Source organism: Bidens hawaiensis, unplaced genomic scaffold (assembly GCF_021521415.1).
Source record: "Bidens hawaiensis isolate Kalapana, Puna unplaced genomic scaffold, B.hawaiensis_p1.1 tig00044956_1, whole genome shotgun sequence".
Classification (NCBI taxonomy): Eukaryota; Viridiplantae; Streptophyta; class Magnoliopsida; order Asterales; family Asteraceae; genus Bidens; species Bidens hawaiensis.
The window spans coordinates 31,394-50,675 of NW_027498002.1; the positions used below are offsets into that span (position 1 = coordinate 31,394).

Consider the following 19,282-nt stretch of genomic DNA (forward strand, 5'->3'; position numbering starts at 1 on the left):
AATAAAATAAGTGAAGTTACCATTTTGCCCCTGACTTAAAGGATAGATCGGCCCAGTTATAATCTTGATGGTTTTAATATAATCATTTTTGTCGACAGGTAAAAAAAAACAATACGCAAATTTGCATTAGAGTTGCCATAACATATATTTTAGTCAAAAGCTTATTAATTGTAGTCGACCAATATTAATGTGGATGATGACTATGAAAATCATCAAGCCCAAAATTTTGTGTTTCTCATGTTTTAAATGATGTTTTACTCAAAGTAATGCCATTTGTAATGGTTCAACGCTAGTGACACATCGTTCGACTAGTGTGTGGCCACGTGAACACCGCCTCTATGGCGTTTTGAACAAGGGCGCAGGGCGTTTGAGTGGGTGTGGGGTTGTTTAATTAATTTATAAGCCTTGATGTCTTCCAAAAGAAACTTTGATGGAGTAGGTGATTCGTTATGACGGAAGAGAAACACCTTCACCATGAATTAAAATTTTAACCTGACTTTCGACGCGTTTGACATGTGAATTTCAAGGCATTTCCCACTTTGAAAAGTGTCATTTACCTTTTGATCACTCTCTCTGGTGTCACGCGCACCTTCTGAGTCGTTATCTTGACCGAGCAACATTCGAGCAACAGAGAAGAAAGCCAAGCATACGATAAATGGATATGTCATGTCGTTCACTCATCGAGTTTGATAAATGAAAAACAAGTCCGGCGCGGCATCCATTATTCTTTTACTTGTAACTTGTAATTCAATAGCATCAATGTTAACAAAATATAATTAAAATTATGGTGTACTTGTTCAGTTATTTGTTATATAAGACACATATCCCCGTTGTATCAGTGGTGAAGCTTGGGCATAGACGCCGATGGCCTGGACTTAGTATCATAGTATGTTTTAAAAATTCTCATAAACGAGAGGGGTCTGGGATGAAAATTTTACCCGAAAACGAATAAAGTTACACTATGTATAAAAATTTTCGCCCGAAAAAGGATAAATTTACGCTACCGAGCAAATAAGTGAGAGGGCCGAGGCCACCCCCTGGCCCAAAATAAGCAACGCCAATGATTGTAACGACCATATAACAAAAACCTAAAATATTTTACACTTTCAACATGGGTGACAAAAGTGATGTGGAATGGTAACATGGATTTAATACTGCACCGGGCGGTAAACAAGGAAACAACAACGGGCTTCAACAAGAAAATGGTGCGACCCAAATGCTTTAATAAGAAAATAGTGATCTTTAACCCGGTAACGAAGTAACGGACTAACATGGCATCAAATCACAATGCAGTGTTAATCAAAGCTTCATAGACTACGTAGCAGTTACATGATGCTTTAAGTTAACGTTTAAAACTCCACCAAAAAATAAGTAGCCTTAAGTAAATAAAAATAATAATAATAATATTTAAATAGTATATTAAAATAATATAAATTGAAGATATAGTTTAATAATGAAAAGAATGGAGTTGAAAAGTTAATAGTTGGTAATACCACGTCTACATAATGGGCTAGCAGCTGGTATTTCTATCCTAAAATCCACGAAGAATCCCCTGTTCATCCGGTGGACTAATCTCTCACACACAACCACCACGGCGGACGGAGTTCTTCCGACACCGGCAGACACGGCGGCGGAGCCACCATGGAAAAGCTAATCCACCACCTTCACCTCCACCTAAAGCCACGCCCATTTCTCCCTCAACTCGCCCGATTCCAACCCACTAAACTCCCACACTACACCCTCCGAGTCAACTCAGTTAATTGCTGCAAGCACGACCATCTTCCGTCAATCGACTCTCCGACGCCGCTTATCAAAAACCCATCAACAGATTTGCCGGAAAACAAGGGTTTTGTTGTACCCAAACCCCCATTTCTCGGCTTATTTTCGCAACAACACAAGGTACAATTGTTAATTGTTGAAGTCAAGTTTTGTTATTTGGATGATGGGTTTTTTATTTGGGTTGTGGGTATTGAATCTTTATAGGGTTTGCTGTTTGAATTATATATTTAGGGTTTTTTTTAAATGTTTTAGTAATTTGTATTTAAAAGATGTTTATATTCTTATTATTGGGAATAGGATCTGGAATTTGTTCTCTAATATTATTAGTCTGAATCCAAAATTTAGTTGAATTAAGAAATTGTTACTTTATAAAATCAATGACAACCATTAATCATGATTATTATAGGCCCAAAAGAATAAGAATAATTGGGTAACTGACTGCAGGGGTAGCTAGGTAATTTTACATTTATCTTGGTAATAACTTTTATTTCAGTAGAGAACGCCACAATGGTAAGAATTAGCTTAGAGTGTTATACACTCATACCTATATGGTTACGTTAGATACGTGGATCTTTGATCGTGAATAACGATGCATACATGAACCTATATGTGATATGGTGTCGTGTATCGCATTGGTTTTAGACATTATTGATGAGAAAAAGAGTCGTGTATTCTCAGTATTGTTTTAGACCGTATAAATAAAGAAACAAACTTCAATCCGGTTACTGTTTTGATGATTTTGCATCGTCAATGATGAACGGGCTGGCAAGATTCTCGTAATACAACCGGGCTTAAATCGCCATTCGAAAACCTTCGTAGGTTGGCTGAAAAACAAGAGCTTTATGTGTTTGTATAGAGATTCCTTTTTTTTTGTAATGTGATAGTGTTTTTGGTTTGTTGTCGGGTGACCTCTAGTTATCAACAAAAAACAGAGGGAGGTAGGAGTGGTGGGTTGCTATATGTGTTTATATAATTATATGTATAAGGTTTAAATAACCTTTTTATAAAAACATTGAAAGAATTAAAATTTAAATCTAATGAGGTGAATTGCTCATTGTAATAATGAGAGGTTAAATACATCAAAATAGTTAAATGAGGAAATGTTATATGTTTGAATATATATTTAAACCAAAAATAGTTTCATTGATTTGTTAATATATGATATACTTTATTTTTCAATTAACACAATGACTTGGTACAAAGGGGGTGTTTGGATGTGCAGTTTAGAAGGGACTTTTGGGAATTTCAGAATAAGCATAATTGGATAACTGGCTGCATCAAAAGTCAAAACTAGGGATAACTAGGTAATCAGTCTTTTTACAGTAGACAAAACCACAAAATTAATAATTAGTTTTGAGTGTTATACCTATATGGTTATGTTAGATACGTGGATCTTTGATCGTGTATATGCTTTTACTCGTCTAAAGTCAAAAACATTTTTCATTTTATATGTGAATAGTAATGCATACACGGGTCTATATGTGATATGGTGTCGTGTATCGCATTAGTTTTAGACATTATTGAAGAGAAAAAGTGTTGTGTTTATCATGGATAAATGAGTGATTTGTTTATGACATGGTTATATAAGTATATGATACAAGAAACTGATTATTTTGTGCTTTTTTTAATTCATATTTTGTTTAACCAAACACTTCAAATCTCTGTAACCATTGGAGATGGGATCATCTTTGATTTATAAAGGTGTTTGTGCTGTAATTCTGTAAATAAAGAATATGTTTATATTGTTAAACAGTTAAATTGTTATCGTGATAGTATTGTTTAGTATCATAGTAAGGGACAAAGAAGTTATTTTGTAAATAGATCTCATTCCAACAATTAAACGACCTGAAAGGTACAAGAACCATTTTAATGGGTTGAAACGAATCAAAAAGTTGAAAGTGCAATGCATCGTTGTAATGCATTACACATATGTTTTTATTCGGACCTACAGTGGTTTTGAATGGCGATTCAAGCCCAATTGTAATAGGAGAATCATGCCTTTCCGTTCATCAATAGCAATGGTGCCATGGTGGTGGCAATGCAAATCCGTCACAAGGTTTTATTGAAAGCGCGCCTTAATGATCTCGTATCTTTTCAATCTTCACCACCACCACCACCATCACCAACAATATTAACAATTACAACTTCCTTCCGGAAATCTAGATTCATGTTTTTGGCATCGGTTTTAATGAACTGATATCGCTACAATATTCTTAATCTAGATTTTGTTGTGTTTTTACAGAATGAAAGATTGGGATTAGTAAAGCTTTCATTCTGTCAAAACACAACAAAATTGTTTGAAAACAAATACAGGAGTTTTGAAAATTCAAACTATTATGACTTTATTTATGTACATAACATATATAAATATATATGGTCAAATTCAGAATTTGCAAACTAGATATAGATAACCGTAACAAATATTTCCAGGATTGTATTACACTAAAACTTTGATTTTTTTAATATGTTATTTTTCGAAAACACAAGTGCATGCGAACCCTAAAAATAGAATAAACGAAACACCTTCATGGTATTTTGTACCAGGATTTCAATATGCAGCAGTTTAGAAGGGATTTTTGGGAATTGCAGAATAAGAATAATTGGATAACTGGCTGCATAAAACTAAGGACAGCTCGGTAATCAGTCTTTTTACAGTAGAGAAAATTTACAAAATTAACAATTAGTTTGTAGTGTTATACCTATGTGGTTATGTTAGGTACGTGGATCTTTGATCGTGTATATGATTTTCCTTGTCTAAAGTTCAAACATTTTTCATTTTATACATGAAAAATAATACACACGGGTCTGTATGTGAATAACAATGCATACACGATTTTATATGTGATATGGTGTCATGTATCGCATTAGTTTTAAACTAGTCATTATTGATGAGAAAAGGTGTTGCGTTTATCATGGCTAAATAAGTGATTTGTTTATGACATGGTAATAGAGGCATAGCGCACAAGAAACTGATTATATTTGTGATTTTCTTCTATTCAAGTATGATTTTTTCCCCCAAATAGTTAATCGTAATCATATTTTGTTTTAACCAAACACATTAAATCACTGTAACCATTGGAGATGGAAATATCTATGATTTAAAGGGTATTTACAGTGCTGTAAGAATATGCAATTCATTTACGGTTGTTGAAGATGTTAAATTGTTATTGTAATAGTATTCAATAATGTTTGTTAAAAATGTTAAAATATGAATTTGAAGTTAGTTTTTTAATTCCTTTTTTGTGTCTACATGTTTCTATATCTGAGTTCATTCTCCTCTGTAGTAGCATCACTGTTTTAATGTAACAAATAGTGGCGTAAACGAGCTACCTCGAACTCGAGTTCGGCTTGTTTTAAGCTCTATTTCCAAAGCTCGAGCTTCTTTTTAGTAGTTTTCCAAGCTTGAGCATGGGTCACTTAGTTTTTAATTAATCTATATACAGTTATAATTATATATAACACAGTATATATTATATATATAACACAGTATATATTATTAGTTATTTTTATCATAATTTTATGCATAATAATAATAATAACAACTATTTAAATATATTTAATATGTTATTACATAATAATTGGCTCGTTTAGGCTAGTGAGCCCATCTTGAGCTTGATAAGTGAAGCTCGGGATCGGTCTTGTTTATTAAACTAGCTTATTTTTATGCTTGAGATTGGGCTCAGGTTTAAGCTTGCCTTGAGTTGAGCATTCAGCAAGCCGATCTCAAGTAGCTCATGACGTTGTGGCTCGCTTACATCCCTAGTAACCGTTAACAAACAAAGTCATATATGCTTCTGGAGTTTCATATCTTATAAGCTATGCTTTTTCCAGTTCTTCAAAAGTCGAGGTGGACCTAAATGAGTCGCATCGTCTTTTTTGTATGCCAAACTTCCCAAAAAAAAAAAGAAAATGTTGCAATTATTATGCATCACAAATAATGTGAAATGAAAGTTTGTAATTGTAAATTTGTAATGGGATGGAAGCCGTAGAAAGCATGTTTATCGAGCCTTTGCAGGCTAGGTTGTTAAAGGCGCAAAGTGCTCGCCTGTCTCCTAGGTTAGAGGCGTAAAAACAGCGCACAGATAATGCTTTGTGGGTCAGTAATTGTTTGCTAGCATTCTGGTTTAGTGGCATCCCTACCAAATCACATGCTATCTGTCAATTTATGTTTCATTATTTAGTGAATTGGATATATTAAATATTTAAACATGTTTATCATATCCTACTTGGATGATACATTGTTTCTCAGTGATTCCCTAGTTGCTTTCTGCATGGTGTCATGGTAGTTATTGGTCACATTCTTGGTCTCTTTTACTATCTACTAAAGCTCACAACTTTGAACCATTCGTGCGACTGGCCTGTTATTTTGTCTTAAACATGTTAAATACTTAAATCAATAAAGTTTGGGAATGTGTTAAATGGGTTGAATGGGTCAAACTAGGGCCGTAAACGAGCCGGTTTGTGTCAAGCTTTAAATCTAAAGCTCTAGATCCGCTTGTCTTCATTAATTGATTTATATACATTTATAATTATTTATATCTATACATTTTTACTTATAATCTGTATATATGACATAATTAATATTATTTAGCTATTTTTATCATAAGTTTTTATGCAATAATAGGTATTGTATAGGCATATATTTAATATTAAATAAAAAGTATGTGAATAATAGGTTCGTTTAGGCTTGCGAGCCAGCTTGAGCTCAATAGTGGAGTTCGTGCTCATGCTCGTTTATTAAACAAACTTTTTTAGGATCGACTCGATTTGAGCTTTTAGCGAGTTTATATTGAGTAGCTCACAAGTAGCTGGCTCATTTATGCCTCTAGGTCATACCAGCTCAAAATTGTCTAAAGTCTATACGATGCATACGACATCCCAATGCTTATCATTCTGTGATTGGGATTACAACTAAAATGATTTTGTAAGCGTAGTTATGTTTGCGGGCCAAACCATCATCTCACACTTGTGATGTTGATTTCTATATCTCGTTTTTTCAGGCAGCTGCTGCTGGAACAGTTATTCTGCTGTCGGCTCTCGCTTTCATCATCCAACCCGTTCTCGTCTCACCAGCACTCGCCTCGTTCCAAACCGCAACCAAAACCGGCCCGGGCCCGCTTGTTAGAAGTGAGCTACTAAGCAGCGCATGGACTGGTTTCTTCGCTGGCTGCTTACACACACTATCCGGACCCGACCATCTTGCTGCCCTGGCGCCACTCTCAATTGGTCGGTCACGAGTGGAGAGTGCCCTCGTGGGCGCCCTTTGGGGGTGCGGGCACGATGCCGGGCAGGTAATTTTTGGTTTACTTTTCCTACTCTTAAAAGACCGACTCCACATCGAGATAATTAGAACATGGGGAACCCGAGTTGTCGGTTTCACCCTTCTTGTAATCGGGGCTATGGGAATCCGTGAAGCCTCAGAAGTCCCAGCCACGTGCGTTGCATTGGAGAACGGTGAATGTGATGTCAGCGTTTACGAGGCTTCGTTAACAGACCCAAACGTAACCAAGAAGAAGAAAATTGGGTTTGCAACTTTTGCAACGGGTATAATCCACGGGTTACAACCGGATGCACTTATGATGGTTTTGCCTGCACTTGCACTCCCGTCACGCGTGGCGGGTGCGGCCTTTTTAGGTATGTTTTTGGTGGGGACCGTAATCGCGATGGGGAGCTATACGGTTTTTATCGGGTCGTGTAGCCAGGCCTTGAAGGACCGGATCCCGAGAATCACTGAGAAGCTTACTTGGATTTCGTCAATGGTGGCGATTGCCCTTGGGCTCGGGATTATCGTTAGCCAGTTTTTTGGGTTTAGTTTGTATTGATTATGAGATTATTATTTTTGAACTTTGGGGGGATGATTATACACCTATTATCAGCAGCAGAAAAGTTGTTATTGGACTGTATTATTTGATATATTGCAATAGTACCTCGTGCATTAATGTTTGTACTTTGTGGTTTAATGAATGTATGTACTGGTTGTGTGACAGTGTAGTCGATCAGCTATGGTCCATGGTTGGTTATCTTGCATTTAACTTGTTGAACCACCGGCAAGCACTGAAAGAGTCAAGGTCACATTTGCTACGAGTTTCAGAACTGGATCCGGGACCCTGGCTCAACCAATCTGGAATTTAACTGTATATGGAAAGTACAAGCCATCGAAAGCAAAAGCAGAAAGGTTAGATCGATTTGGTTATACTGACCTGACCGCATTAAGAAATGTTCTTTTTTTTTATAAAAAAGTTAAAATGCTTTTTGCGAAGTTCAAATTCGGGTTGGATCGGACATGACCTAGAACCGGCTCTTTTAAAAAAATTAGTATTGACAAATAGAGGTGTTGTCTGGCTGGTCATGATTTGGTTCAGCCGGTTTATATGATAATTCTTAGTTTAACTGATGATACATGCGGTCAGGTTGCGTGAATTAGCCCTAACAAGTAACAACTTGTTTTGATGGATTGGTTTGACAGTTCTGGCTTATTTTTTCTTTTTAAAACTGTTGGTTAATATTTAAATATGTTGACTGTTGAGTAATAAAAAAATGTTCATCCACGTAATAAATGAGCTTGTATTTTAGTGGTATCAAATGTGTCAATCGAGTGTATTTTAGAGTTCCAATCTTCGACAAATGTAGAAGAAAAAGTAAAAATTAATAAATTGCATATTTTAGAAGTAGAAAAATTATATAAATGAAAAGAATAAAGGTACCAAGTAATAGGCCACGTTGTTGTACTGTCAAATCTCTAAAACTGAATTGTGAGCCACAGTGCCATGCCGTATCAATCTTAAAATGACCGAAGCAACAAACTTGCTACGGTTTAGATGGTGCATTCGGTCTCATGGTTTATAAACAAACACCTCGCGAGAAGTGGTGAACATCGGTATATAGCCACTTTGGTCCAGGTTTAATATTTCGGTTTTGTGGGTCCGAATAGAATTGTAATGTTGTCGACATGGTTGCATCTAGACATTATGATTATGTTTCAAACGACTATCATATTCCTGATTTAACATTTCATATTTCTTTTTTCTTTCAGTCAAATATCAAATAATTCTCTCATTCTGTCTCAGCTTCAATCTTTTCAAACTATAATTTATGAATCATAATATATTTGACTAGAATTTTCAATTAATTTTGATTATTTAAGTGCTAGATATTTTTAAAAATTTTAGTAACTGTTAAAGAGAAAAGTCTTAAAAGATCAATATATTGTAACAACTATTAAAAATAAAAAAAAAACAAAAAATAAAAAAATCCGTCAAGGCGTCAATTATAATAATCATTTGGTGATGGTGGTTCAGTGGTAGAAATAGTCTCTAAAACACTAAGATGTTCTAGGTTCAAGTTCCAAATAGTACAAGGATTGTCTTTAAAAGAAATCAATAATAATCACAGAACAAATATGGCGTAACTAGGAAAGTCGAGGGAATAGTTTGGTAAACTTATTTGAATGGTTAGAAGAGGACTTTCGAAGTTGAAAAGGGTGATCAGTTTTCTACCAAATTGAAGTTTTTGCAACCTTCTAGGACTTACAAGCATTTAGGCATTGTTTGGTATGAGTGTTTGTTCACACCTTTCATATGTTATTCTACTTTACTAGGTTTTTTTTTGAGTGACCAACTAAGTAACGCCGGGTACTTCGTACGCGGCCCCCATTGGCCAAAGGTAGCCCGAGCCGGCCACTATTCCGGACGGACGAAGCCCCTAGCGGTCCACCCTATTGAGGGATTCACCAGATAAAACCGGACCCCCACACCTGCCTAATGGCACGACAGCAAGGAGCCGGTAAAATCGGGTGAGATCAGGACCCGAACCCTGGCAAGCCATGGTCATCCCTCATATCTCTCATATAAGTTGGTGAAAGTGAGGTTTGAACCCCCTACCTCTCACTAGTAAAGTGAGTGCTCTACCATTGAGCCACATCCAACTTATTCTAGTTTACTAGGTTAGTCGGTTATTATTTAATGTAGGCACTCATTATAATCTCCATTCATTTAACTTTATTCAACTTCAAAATTATTTGACACCCTTGAATAGTGAACTAGTTATATGGACATGGTGTTTGATTACAATGCTTGAAAGAGAATTTGTTGTAACAATGTTATATTTGTTTTATCCATTAGTGTAGCGGTGACAGCTGTGACATTTTAACAGTGGATGTTATTTATTTTAATATGATATGGATATATATTGTTTTACCTGATTATTTATCATACTTATATTTAAACTTGTATGCACCGAGTAATCCACCAACCACATTTTTCTTTCCCTACATCGGGTAGTAACGGGTGTGATCGAGAGTTGTATAAAGATTGCTACTTGCATTAGTGAATAACATTAAAAAAAACTATTTTTTAAGAAATTACATAATATTAAATTCGGTATTTTCAGTTAAATAAATCTTATTATCAAATATACACATTCAAAACACGTTAAACTCTTGTAGTCTTGTGCATCCATTTCATTAAATGCAATTAAATCACGAATACAACCATGTTAAAAGTATATATTGAACAATCAACCTTGACATTTTCAGATTACCAATATAGCCATTTTCTTTTTATTATTTTACAAGTAACTATTTTTATACTAATTATTATTTTACAAACAATGCTTTTTATATTATTTATTTTCTCATAAATAATGTTTTTTATATCATATACTTTTATTTAACAAATAACGTTTTTATATTAATTAATTTATTTTAAATAATTTTGTTTACCAATTAGTTTTATTTTACAAACATGTATTCTCATTATGCAACTAACTATTGTAATTATGTAAATAAATTTTCATTTCTAGAATTAACTTTTTTTTTTATTATGAGCCCATGACGAAACATGTATAGATAATTTGCATCACACAACTAAGGATACCTTGTGCCAAAAGCCTAAAATCTACCGCACCGGACTGAAAACTATTGTGATGTATATGATTTGACACGCCATGTTACGTCAAATGTGTTGAGCTATAGTTCAATGCTAATTGTAGAAAGTCATGGTTATATTATTATTTCATTCACTGATGTGGTCTTTTGTTTTATGTCTCAAAATTTTAATATCAAATACACTCATTCAAACACTTAAAAGTTTTATATATCCATCTAATCGTATACAAACTCACGCATATTTTAAACAACAAACTCACACATTTTATAAACATCTAAATTTACACTTTTTATTCCATCATATATAAACTGAATCCTCATCATCACTCATCTAGAGAGACACATTTTCTCAACACCTTAGACCATGTGTAGTCTAAAGCCCTACTACCAGGCATTATGCGTCACGTGGCGTCCAGTCAGAGTTATGGTTTTTTACAAAAACAGGCTGTAGTCATAACTCTCCACCCCCAAGCATTATGCGCCACGTGGCGCCCAGTCACTTTTACACTTTTTGTTTTTTTTTTAATTTTTAATAAGAATAATCAAATAACAATAATATTTTATTAAATAAATATTACATGAAAATAAAAAAACTACTCGTCGTCGTTGTTGTCCTCGTCGTTTTCGCCCTCGTCGTCGTCTTCGTCCTCGTCGTCGTCGTTCTCTTCGTCTTCATCGTCTTCTCCATCGTCATCGTCGTCTTCATCATCGTCTTCATTGTTGCCCTCGTTTTGATCATCGTTTTCATCAGGCAAAGGCCGATACATCCAAATATGTTGGACCAAATCCTCCTTTAGTGCGTTATGTATCTCTCTTGACCGCACGGAATCCGAGTTTTCGAGTCTTTGCTCTATACTTGCCGGAGTCCGTGGTGGATCCGGGTCCGGTATGAAAGTTGGACATATTGCTCTTCCCTCGTCCTCGATGATCATGTTATGCATTATGATACACGCATACATAGCACATTTCATTCTTTCTGAAGACCATAGACGACAAGGATTTTTTTACAAAATGCCATCGTTGTTGAAGAACACCAAAACACCTCTCGATATCCTTTCTTGCAGACTCTTGCACTTTCTTAAAATACTGTCTTTTTTTCATCCATCGAGTCTCTGAATGTTTTAACGATTATCGCACACTCTGGATATATTCCATCACCCAGATAGTACCCATGATGGTAGAAGTTATCGTTAGCCCAAAACGAAGCGACGGGATCGGTCCCAGATATGTAACTCTCCATCACAGGAGACTGCTCTAAGACAGTTATGTCATTGTTGGAACTGGGGACACCAAAGAATGCCGACCAAATCCAAAGGTCGTATGAAGCAATCGCTTGAAGGCTGACCGTTGGTCCCTTTTGGTCACCTAGTGTGAATTGACCTCGCCATGCAGTTGGACAATTAGCCCATTCCCAATGCATGCAATCTACACTCCCTATCATGCCGGGGAAACCATGCACCCTTGTATGTGCCTCGTAAAGACGTAGATCGTTACAGTTGGGCTCTATCAGATAATGTGGTCCATATAGTTTCAATATTCCTATATTTTACAAAACTTTTATAAAATAAATGATTAAAGTAAACAAGTGATAAAACTATTTAAAAAAAACGTACCGTAACAAAAATACTCCAAGGTGTCCCGAGTTGTTTTATTGGCCATCTTTAAATACTCGTCGTTGATGTGGGTCGTGCTTCCATAGGCGAGCACACGTACGGCTGACGTAACCTTCTGAATAGCCGTGAATCCTTGCGTCCCTCGACCGTCAGGCTTTTGCTTAAAGTAATCAAGCTCAGGCTCCAAATCATTGGTGACGCGCATAAATAAATTTTTAGACATCCGAAAACGACGCCTAAAGGTCTTCGGGTTCTTGTATCTCGGCGAGTCGCAGAAGTAATCCGCCATCAACCGGTTGTTGGCTTCGGTACGATCTCGTTCGATATATGCTCTTTTTGAAACGGGGGGTGGTGGAGAGCTAATCGCACTCGTAACGGAACTCATATAAGTTGTCGCGAGCATAATCGCACTCGTAACCAACCGCATGTTCCTCCGCCACGTTCTTGGCTTGTTGGTCGGCCCGAAAAACTGTTTATATGTAGACGGAGGATCCATTTATATAGTGAATTTTGTGTGAGAAATTATAGAGTTGAAAGAGAATTTTTATAAGTTTGATGAGTTTTGATTGGGGATGAAATGGTTTAATATATAGGAAATAAATATTTTTTTTATTCCTCTTCAACGGTCATAAACAACAGCTCTTTTTGATATGTGTGCCATTTCTCGCGTTTTATTTACAACGTTAAAAAAAATAGCCAAAACGCCGAGAGGGGGGGAAGCGGTGTGCCCCGGCGTTATACCATAAAATGCTTCCCGCGAAGCTCCACTACGGACGGTCTTAGTAAATGCAATTTTAAATATGATATTATACCTTTCTCGTTCTCTACCACTTCTCCCAATGTACCAAAATCACGTAAAACTTTATAATACAAGTCAAAAGCATAAATCATGCTTTTAAATCTACCCTTTTTATTCCATCACAAAAACTGAATCCTCATTACTTAAGGGGGGTGTTTGGCCTAGCTTTTATTTTTAAGCTTATGCTTATATATAAAATTAGCTTATAGCTTTTTTATTATTATTTAATAAGCTCTTTTTAAGTGGTTAGATTAGCTTATATTCTATAAGTTAATTACGTGTCTTAATAAGTTGTTAAATCCAACATTCTTTGATTTGTTAGAGTAATAATTACTAATTCACCATCATTTGAGGATAAATGAGTAATTTACACCCTTAAACAAATAAGCTTATATCAAATAAGCTAAAATACCATCTTCAAGTAAGCTTCTTAAAATAAGCTTATATAAGCTAATAAGCATAAGCTTAAAAAGCTAAGCCAAACACCAAATTAAGCTTATTATGTAAAAAAAAGCTATAAAAACTATAAACTTGGTTAAAAAAGCTAGGCCAAACATCCCCTAAGAAGAAGAACTTTTTACAAACACAATGATACTAATTGAGTGGGCAATTTTAAATTTTTAATTACTATATTACACTTCTCATTCTTTACAATAGCTTCACCCAATGAATAGAAAAACGTTTAGAGCTTTAAAATACGAAACCCGAAACCATAAATCTTACTCTCGTAATTCGTAACTCTTCAATTAATTCTAAATAATGTAACACTTCACATATTTATTGTTTAACCGTATTTATTATTTGTAAAATGTAGCATCTGGATTCTAGATGGAAGTTTTTGACCAGTTTTAGTAAACTCCGTTGTTAAAAATCTACATCTACATCTACACCTATATTCTAATTTTTTTTTGAACGGCCAACTAAGTAACGCCGGGTACTCCGTACGCGTCCCCCATAGGCTAAAGGTAGCCCGAGCCGGCCACTAGTCCGGACGAACGGAGCCCTTAGCGGTCCACCTGTTGAGAGATTCACCGGATAAAACCCGACCCCCACGCCCGCCAAACGGCACGACAGCGAGGAGCCGATAAAACCGGGTAAGATCAGGACTCGAACCCTGGCAAGCCAGGGTCATCCCTCATATCTCCCATATAAGTTGGTGGTTGTGAGGTTTGATCCCCCTACCTCTCATTTGTAAAGTGAGTGCTCTACCATTGAGCCACAACCAACTTATATATATGGATACTTGTTATGTTTTGGTTAATTCTTACAATTCTTTTACCTCCAAAACTAAGATATTAATTAACCTTAATATTTGTAATATATTAATAATTATTCACTTTTCTTTTACACTATATTTATATTATATGTATACATTTTTATAAAAATAAATATTAACATGTTATTTTACTATATATTTCAAAAAATTTGGTGAAATCCAAAAATCAACAACAAACCATGTTTGTCAAATATTGAAAAGAATATAATTTCAAATGTTATCATTAACATAATGTATTATGTATATCATAGAAGGTTGTAAAGAAAAAACAAAACTTGAATATGCTTTCATTTTACGAAGTAATTTTTTTAATCATTAAATTATAAATATATGCATAAAAGTCGATCATTTTTTTTTAAAATCAATCCATTTATCTATTATTATTATTATTATTTTAAATTGTCATATAAATTAATAAATTATAAATATATGCTTTAAATCTATCCATTTATTTTTTCAGTTAATTTAGTAAATATATGTATGTTAAAATGTAATGATAATATACTAATCACTTTCTGACATAACAAAGTTTATCATATTGAATTTCTTAGTTTTTTTTATCAACGATTGTTTCTGATTTTTTGTGGAACTTAAATTTATATTTTTATGGGTAAAAAAGCTGGTAAATAGATTATTTGATTTTGGTACAAGTTAACTACAATTAGGTCAAAATTTGCTACGGGTCAAAAATGGGTAATATGAGTATTTTTAAAAATTTGAGAATGCAAATAGACTTATCGACAAATTTGTTACGGGTTCAAAGTGTTGACTTATCGTCAAGGGCATTTTTGGAAATAAATAAAAGATTCAAGATTTGACAAATTGACTATTTTTCCCTCGAATATAAAAATTTAAGAAAAGATTGCAAATATTTTCGACATGTCAACCCAGGTCTATCAATGCTTCTAACTTTTATCAAATTTGAAAATTTTGTGTCAGCATTAACTTTTTCTTCAATTGTGATCAGAACGTTATATGAAAATCATGTCATGCAAAACTATGCTCAAATTAAGCAAAATATTCACAAAATTGAATGGGTTTAAATGTTATTTTTATGTTGTCATTATGACAAAGTTGAGAAGCCCCTAAAACTTATCAATCTTTTTCATGATTTAACTTAGAAAAACATAGTTATTGAAAAACATCCGTTGTTGCAATTTAATGTTTTCATTTCTTTTGATGGATGGTAAATTGATAAATATATCAATAAAGATAACGCTCATTTTGTATTTAGGTTGAGTGGTTAGAACTACTATCGTATGAGAAGTCTTATTTTCTAAATTGATTCATAACCAAAGTTCTTTCAATTATACGTATATGATACTAAGAATGAAATTTTCAATAGAAAGAGTGTTCTCGGGTACGTTTTTGCACATGTATTTTTTTATTAAGTTTATTAAAATAAATAATTTTGAGATATAAATAAAAATCATTAAAAAAATATTTTTGAGATATAAATAAAATCAATTTATGTACACATAGTATATATACATGCATAGATTTAATACATTTTTTCATATACGTTCCGTAATTATTTATTTTACTCGTAGTTTTATAATTTGGATCATCCCGTGTATAACATGGGCTATAAATCTAATAATATAATAAATAAAAAGAAATATCATATTAACTAAATATGTTTACTGTGATTCCCATAAAAACAACCACAAGACGTTAGTGGAAATTTAATTATTATTTTTTAAAGACCAACAAATAAAGCCCTATAGTCCGGTATCCGAATAGCAAAAGGTGACATCAAATGATGGCGAAAGCAAACAATACTAATAGTTCAAGTCCACTATCTCGTGTTCCAGGAAAACCCTTCATCTGAAAGTTTACTACAGTAAAACCCGATTAAAAACAGATTCGAACTTAAGCCTAGCCGATGTCCAGAATTATTGAAAGTCAATTTTTACCAAACAAAACATACTGAGCAACCATTTCTGCCCCGCAAATTACTCAACATTAAATTCCACGTCAAACAGAGACAAAAGCAGCCATAAAAGCAAAAGATACCATCACGGCATCACACATGTGAACTCTCATAAAAAGATTAAAATAATCACGAAATAATAAATATATAAATAAATAAATTATTTCCTCTTTTTCCTTAAATGCTACGAAATAACTACAACAATATAAATTTAAACCAAATCTGTTTATAATTTCCCAAAATAAAATAAAAAAATCAAATATTTTTTTACAAAGCAGAATCAAAAAGAGAAACTTGTATGCTAGCTTTCTTCACCATTTTGCAGACCGGACATGATTGTAGAAAAACATCGCATGATTCACATGAACATAAATGTCTACAAGGAAGCATCACTACACATGAATCTTCATTAAAACAACTTTTGCAAATCATCTTCTTTGACTTCATGTTTTCAATATTATTTTCATAGCAGCAAGAGCCTTCATCCTCAGCATCTTTCTTCATATTTTGATCACTAATGAGTTCCTCAATTGTGTTGTTTAATTGTATCACAACTGCCTCGGTTTCATTGGTCGTTGTCTGCCATTTTTGTCGCTCGCTTTCGGTTCGTTTCAAGAACTCTTCTAGCTCGATTCTTCGGTTTGTTGCCCGGTTAATCTCTTCGTCTTTTTGGCCAAGTAATAGTTTGGATTTTGATTCATAGTTCTTCAAGATTGTTAGTAATTGTTGCTTTCTGTGAGTTTGTAAAGCTAATCTCAATCTTGCATTCTGTAAAAACACAACAATTAAAATTAATTGTTTGCAAATAAATACATGATTTTCGAAGACTTTATTTATTTACATAGCATATATAAATAGCCATAACAAAATCGTTTTTCAGAAACTTAATACACTAAATATTTGATTTCTTTTTCAAAGTGCATGCAAACCCTAACAATAGAATAAAAGTATAAAACAATTCATATGTATTTTGTACCAAGAATTCAAGAAACATTTATGATTATAGTATTTAAACATAAATCTTGAAAATTGAAATTGCTTACATGTAAGCTAATGAGACCTTCGATTTCTTGATTATGTTTTTGAATATTCGCCGTTACGGGTGAAGAATATGGTAGCATTATAGGGTTATTAAAACCATTGTCAAAACATGTACTTTGAATTCCAGGAGGTGGTTGTGATTGTTGATATTGTTGTTGGTGGTGGTGAAGGTTAAAAAGATAGAGATCATTGAGACCACAAGCGCTTTCGATCAAATTTTGTGACGAATTTGCATCGCCGCCATCGTCGTTGTTGATGAACGGGAAGGCGAGATTCTCCGAATACAATCGGGCTTGAATCGCCATTTGGGTATATAGGTTAGTTGTAAAATAAGAACTTGATGTGTTTGTATATAGAGAAAGAGAGATTCTTTTTCTTTTGTAATGTGATGGTGTTTTTGGTTTGGTGTAGGGTGGCCTCTAGTTGTCAACAAAAAACAAAGGGAGGTAGGGGTGGTGGGGTTGTTATATATGTGTGTGTTTTTATGTATATTGAAAGAATTAAAATTGATGAGGTAAATTGATTGTAGTAATGAGAGGTTAAATATATCAAGAGTTAAATGAGGAAATGTTGTTGTATGTTTGACTATTTATTTAAACTTAAACCAAAAATAGTCCCATTAACTTTTTAATCTTTAATATACTTTATTTTTTAAATCATATCATTAAATCTAGAAAATAATTGTTTTCTAATTTGATACTAGATGTATTATACGTATTAAGTTAGAAGAAGATAGTGTATTTTTTTAACATCATTTGAATCATTGACGTCGCTGACTTAACCGAGCATCTTTATTATACCATCAGAAAGGAATTCCAAAATAAGCTAGAAAAACTCTGGTTTAACCTGAAACCTCTATATTTTATCACAAGTAAGACTTGAACTTAAGACCCCCCCTTCCCTCCAAATTTAACACGAGTGAAATAAAAATAATATTAAAGTTTATTATGAAAGATTTAAAAAATTTTAAACAAACAGATGGAAGATAATTTTAAATAGCAAGTAATGTAGATTCAACTCAAAGAGTTCAATGAGTCGTGCAAAGTAACTCTTCGATGCCAAAGAATGATAACTTTGTTTTCAGTATTTAATCGGATTTACCATTTAAAAGGGGGTGACAACGCAACTTATTACCCGTCTCTCGATTGCAGTTAGAACATTTTGTTGCTGTTAATAAAAAGAAAGAATTATAATACTTGACGATAGACAATTACTTATTTATTAAATTAATACAGATTTAAAAACGACAACTTTTAGTGGTGTGATATACTATTGATTACAATAAAAGCGTGTATCCCATTACAAGTATATATGTAATGCATTACAATGGTACACTTAACTTTAAAGTTTTTGATTCATTGTTGTAATGATTTTAAACTATATTTAATTACATAAATATCTTTTCCAATTACAATACAATGATGGAAAATTAGATTTTAATAATCCCAATTTAATGTAGTTGGCCGATAATAATCCCAACTTTGAAAATAGCTGTCACTGATCCCAACTTTCACACTATTTGTTTTCATTGGACCTCCGTTAAAAAATACTTAACGACGTTAAGTTTTTTCCAAATTTCAAACTGATATTTTAGGGTTTTTGATCGGAATGAGGATACGAGTCGATTGATGTAAAACTTACCATCAAACGGTGGTCCAAACGACTAAAGGATGCTTCAATTCTTATGTTTAAACTTTTAATTAACAAAAATCAAACTGTTTAAAGCGCCATTTCAAGTTCAGATTTACATCAGTCAATTCATATTCTCATGCCGATCAAAAGCCCTAAAATATCAATCAGAAATTTGAAATAAGCTTAACGTCGTTAATTTTTTTTAACGGAGGTCCAATGAAAACAAATAGTGTGAAAGTTGGGACCAGTGACAGCTAATTTTAAAGTTGAGATTATTATCGGCCAACTGCACTAAGTTGGGATTATTAAAATCCAATTTTCCTAC

General features: G+C 33.7%; 2 protein-coding genes across 2 annotated transcripts; one reads left to right on the top strand and one right to left on the bottom strand.

The window, feature by feature from the left end:
* Window positions 1-1,494: 1,494 nt before the first annotated feature.
* Window positions 1,495-7,763, top strand: LOC143595386 (chloroplast protein FOR GROWTH AND FERTILITY 2-like). The gene is made up of 2 exons (XM_077074413.1): window positions 1,495-1,899; window positions 6,780-7,763. Exons 1-2 carry the CDS (start codon window positions 1,642-1,644, stop codon window positions 7,599-7,601), a joined length of 1,080 nt encoding a protein of 359 aa, XP_076930528.1. The 5' UTR covers window positions 1,495-1,641; the 3' UTR covers window positions 7,602-7,763.
* An 8,540-nt stretch (window positions 7,764-16,303) lies between these two features.
* LOC143595385 (putative BOI-related E3 ubiquitin-protein ligase 3) lies at window positions 16,304-17,809 on the bottom strand. Its single transcript, XM_077074412.1, has 2 exons — window positions 17,328-17,809; window positions 16,304-17,052 (listed from the first exon to the last, which is right to left on the bottom strand). Exons 1-2 carry the CDS (start codon window positions 17,628-17,630, stop codon window positions 16,552-16,554), a joined length of 804 nt encoding a protein of 267 aa, XP_076930527.1. The 5' UTR covers window positions 17,631-17,809; the 3' UTR covers window positions 16,304-16,551.
* Window positions 17,810-19,282: the final 1,473 nt, after the last annotated feature.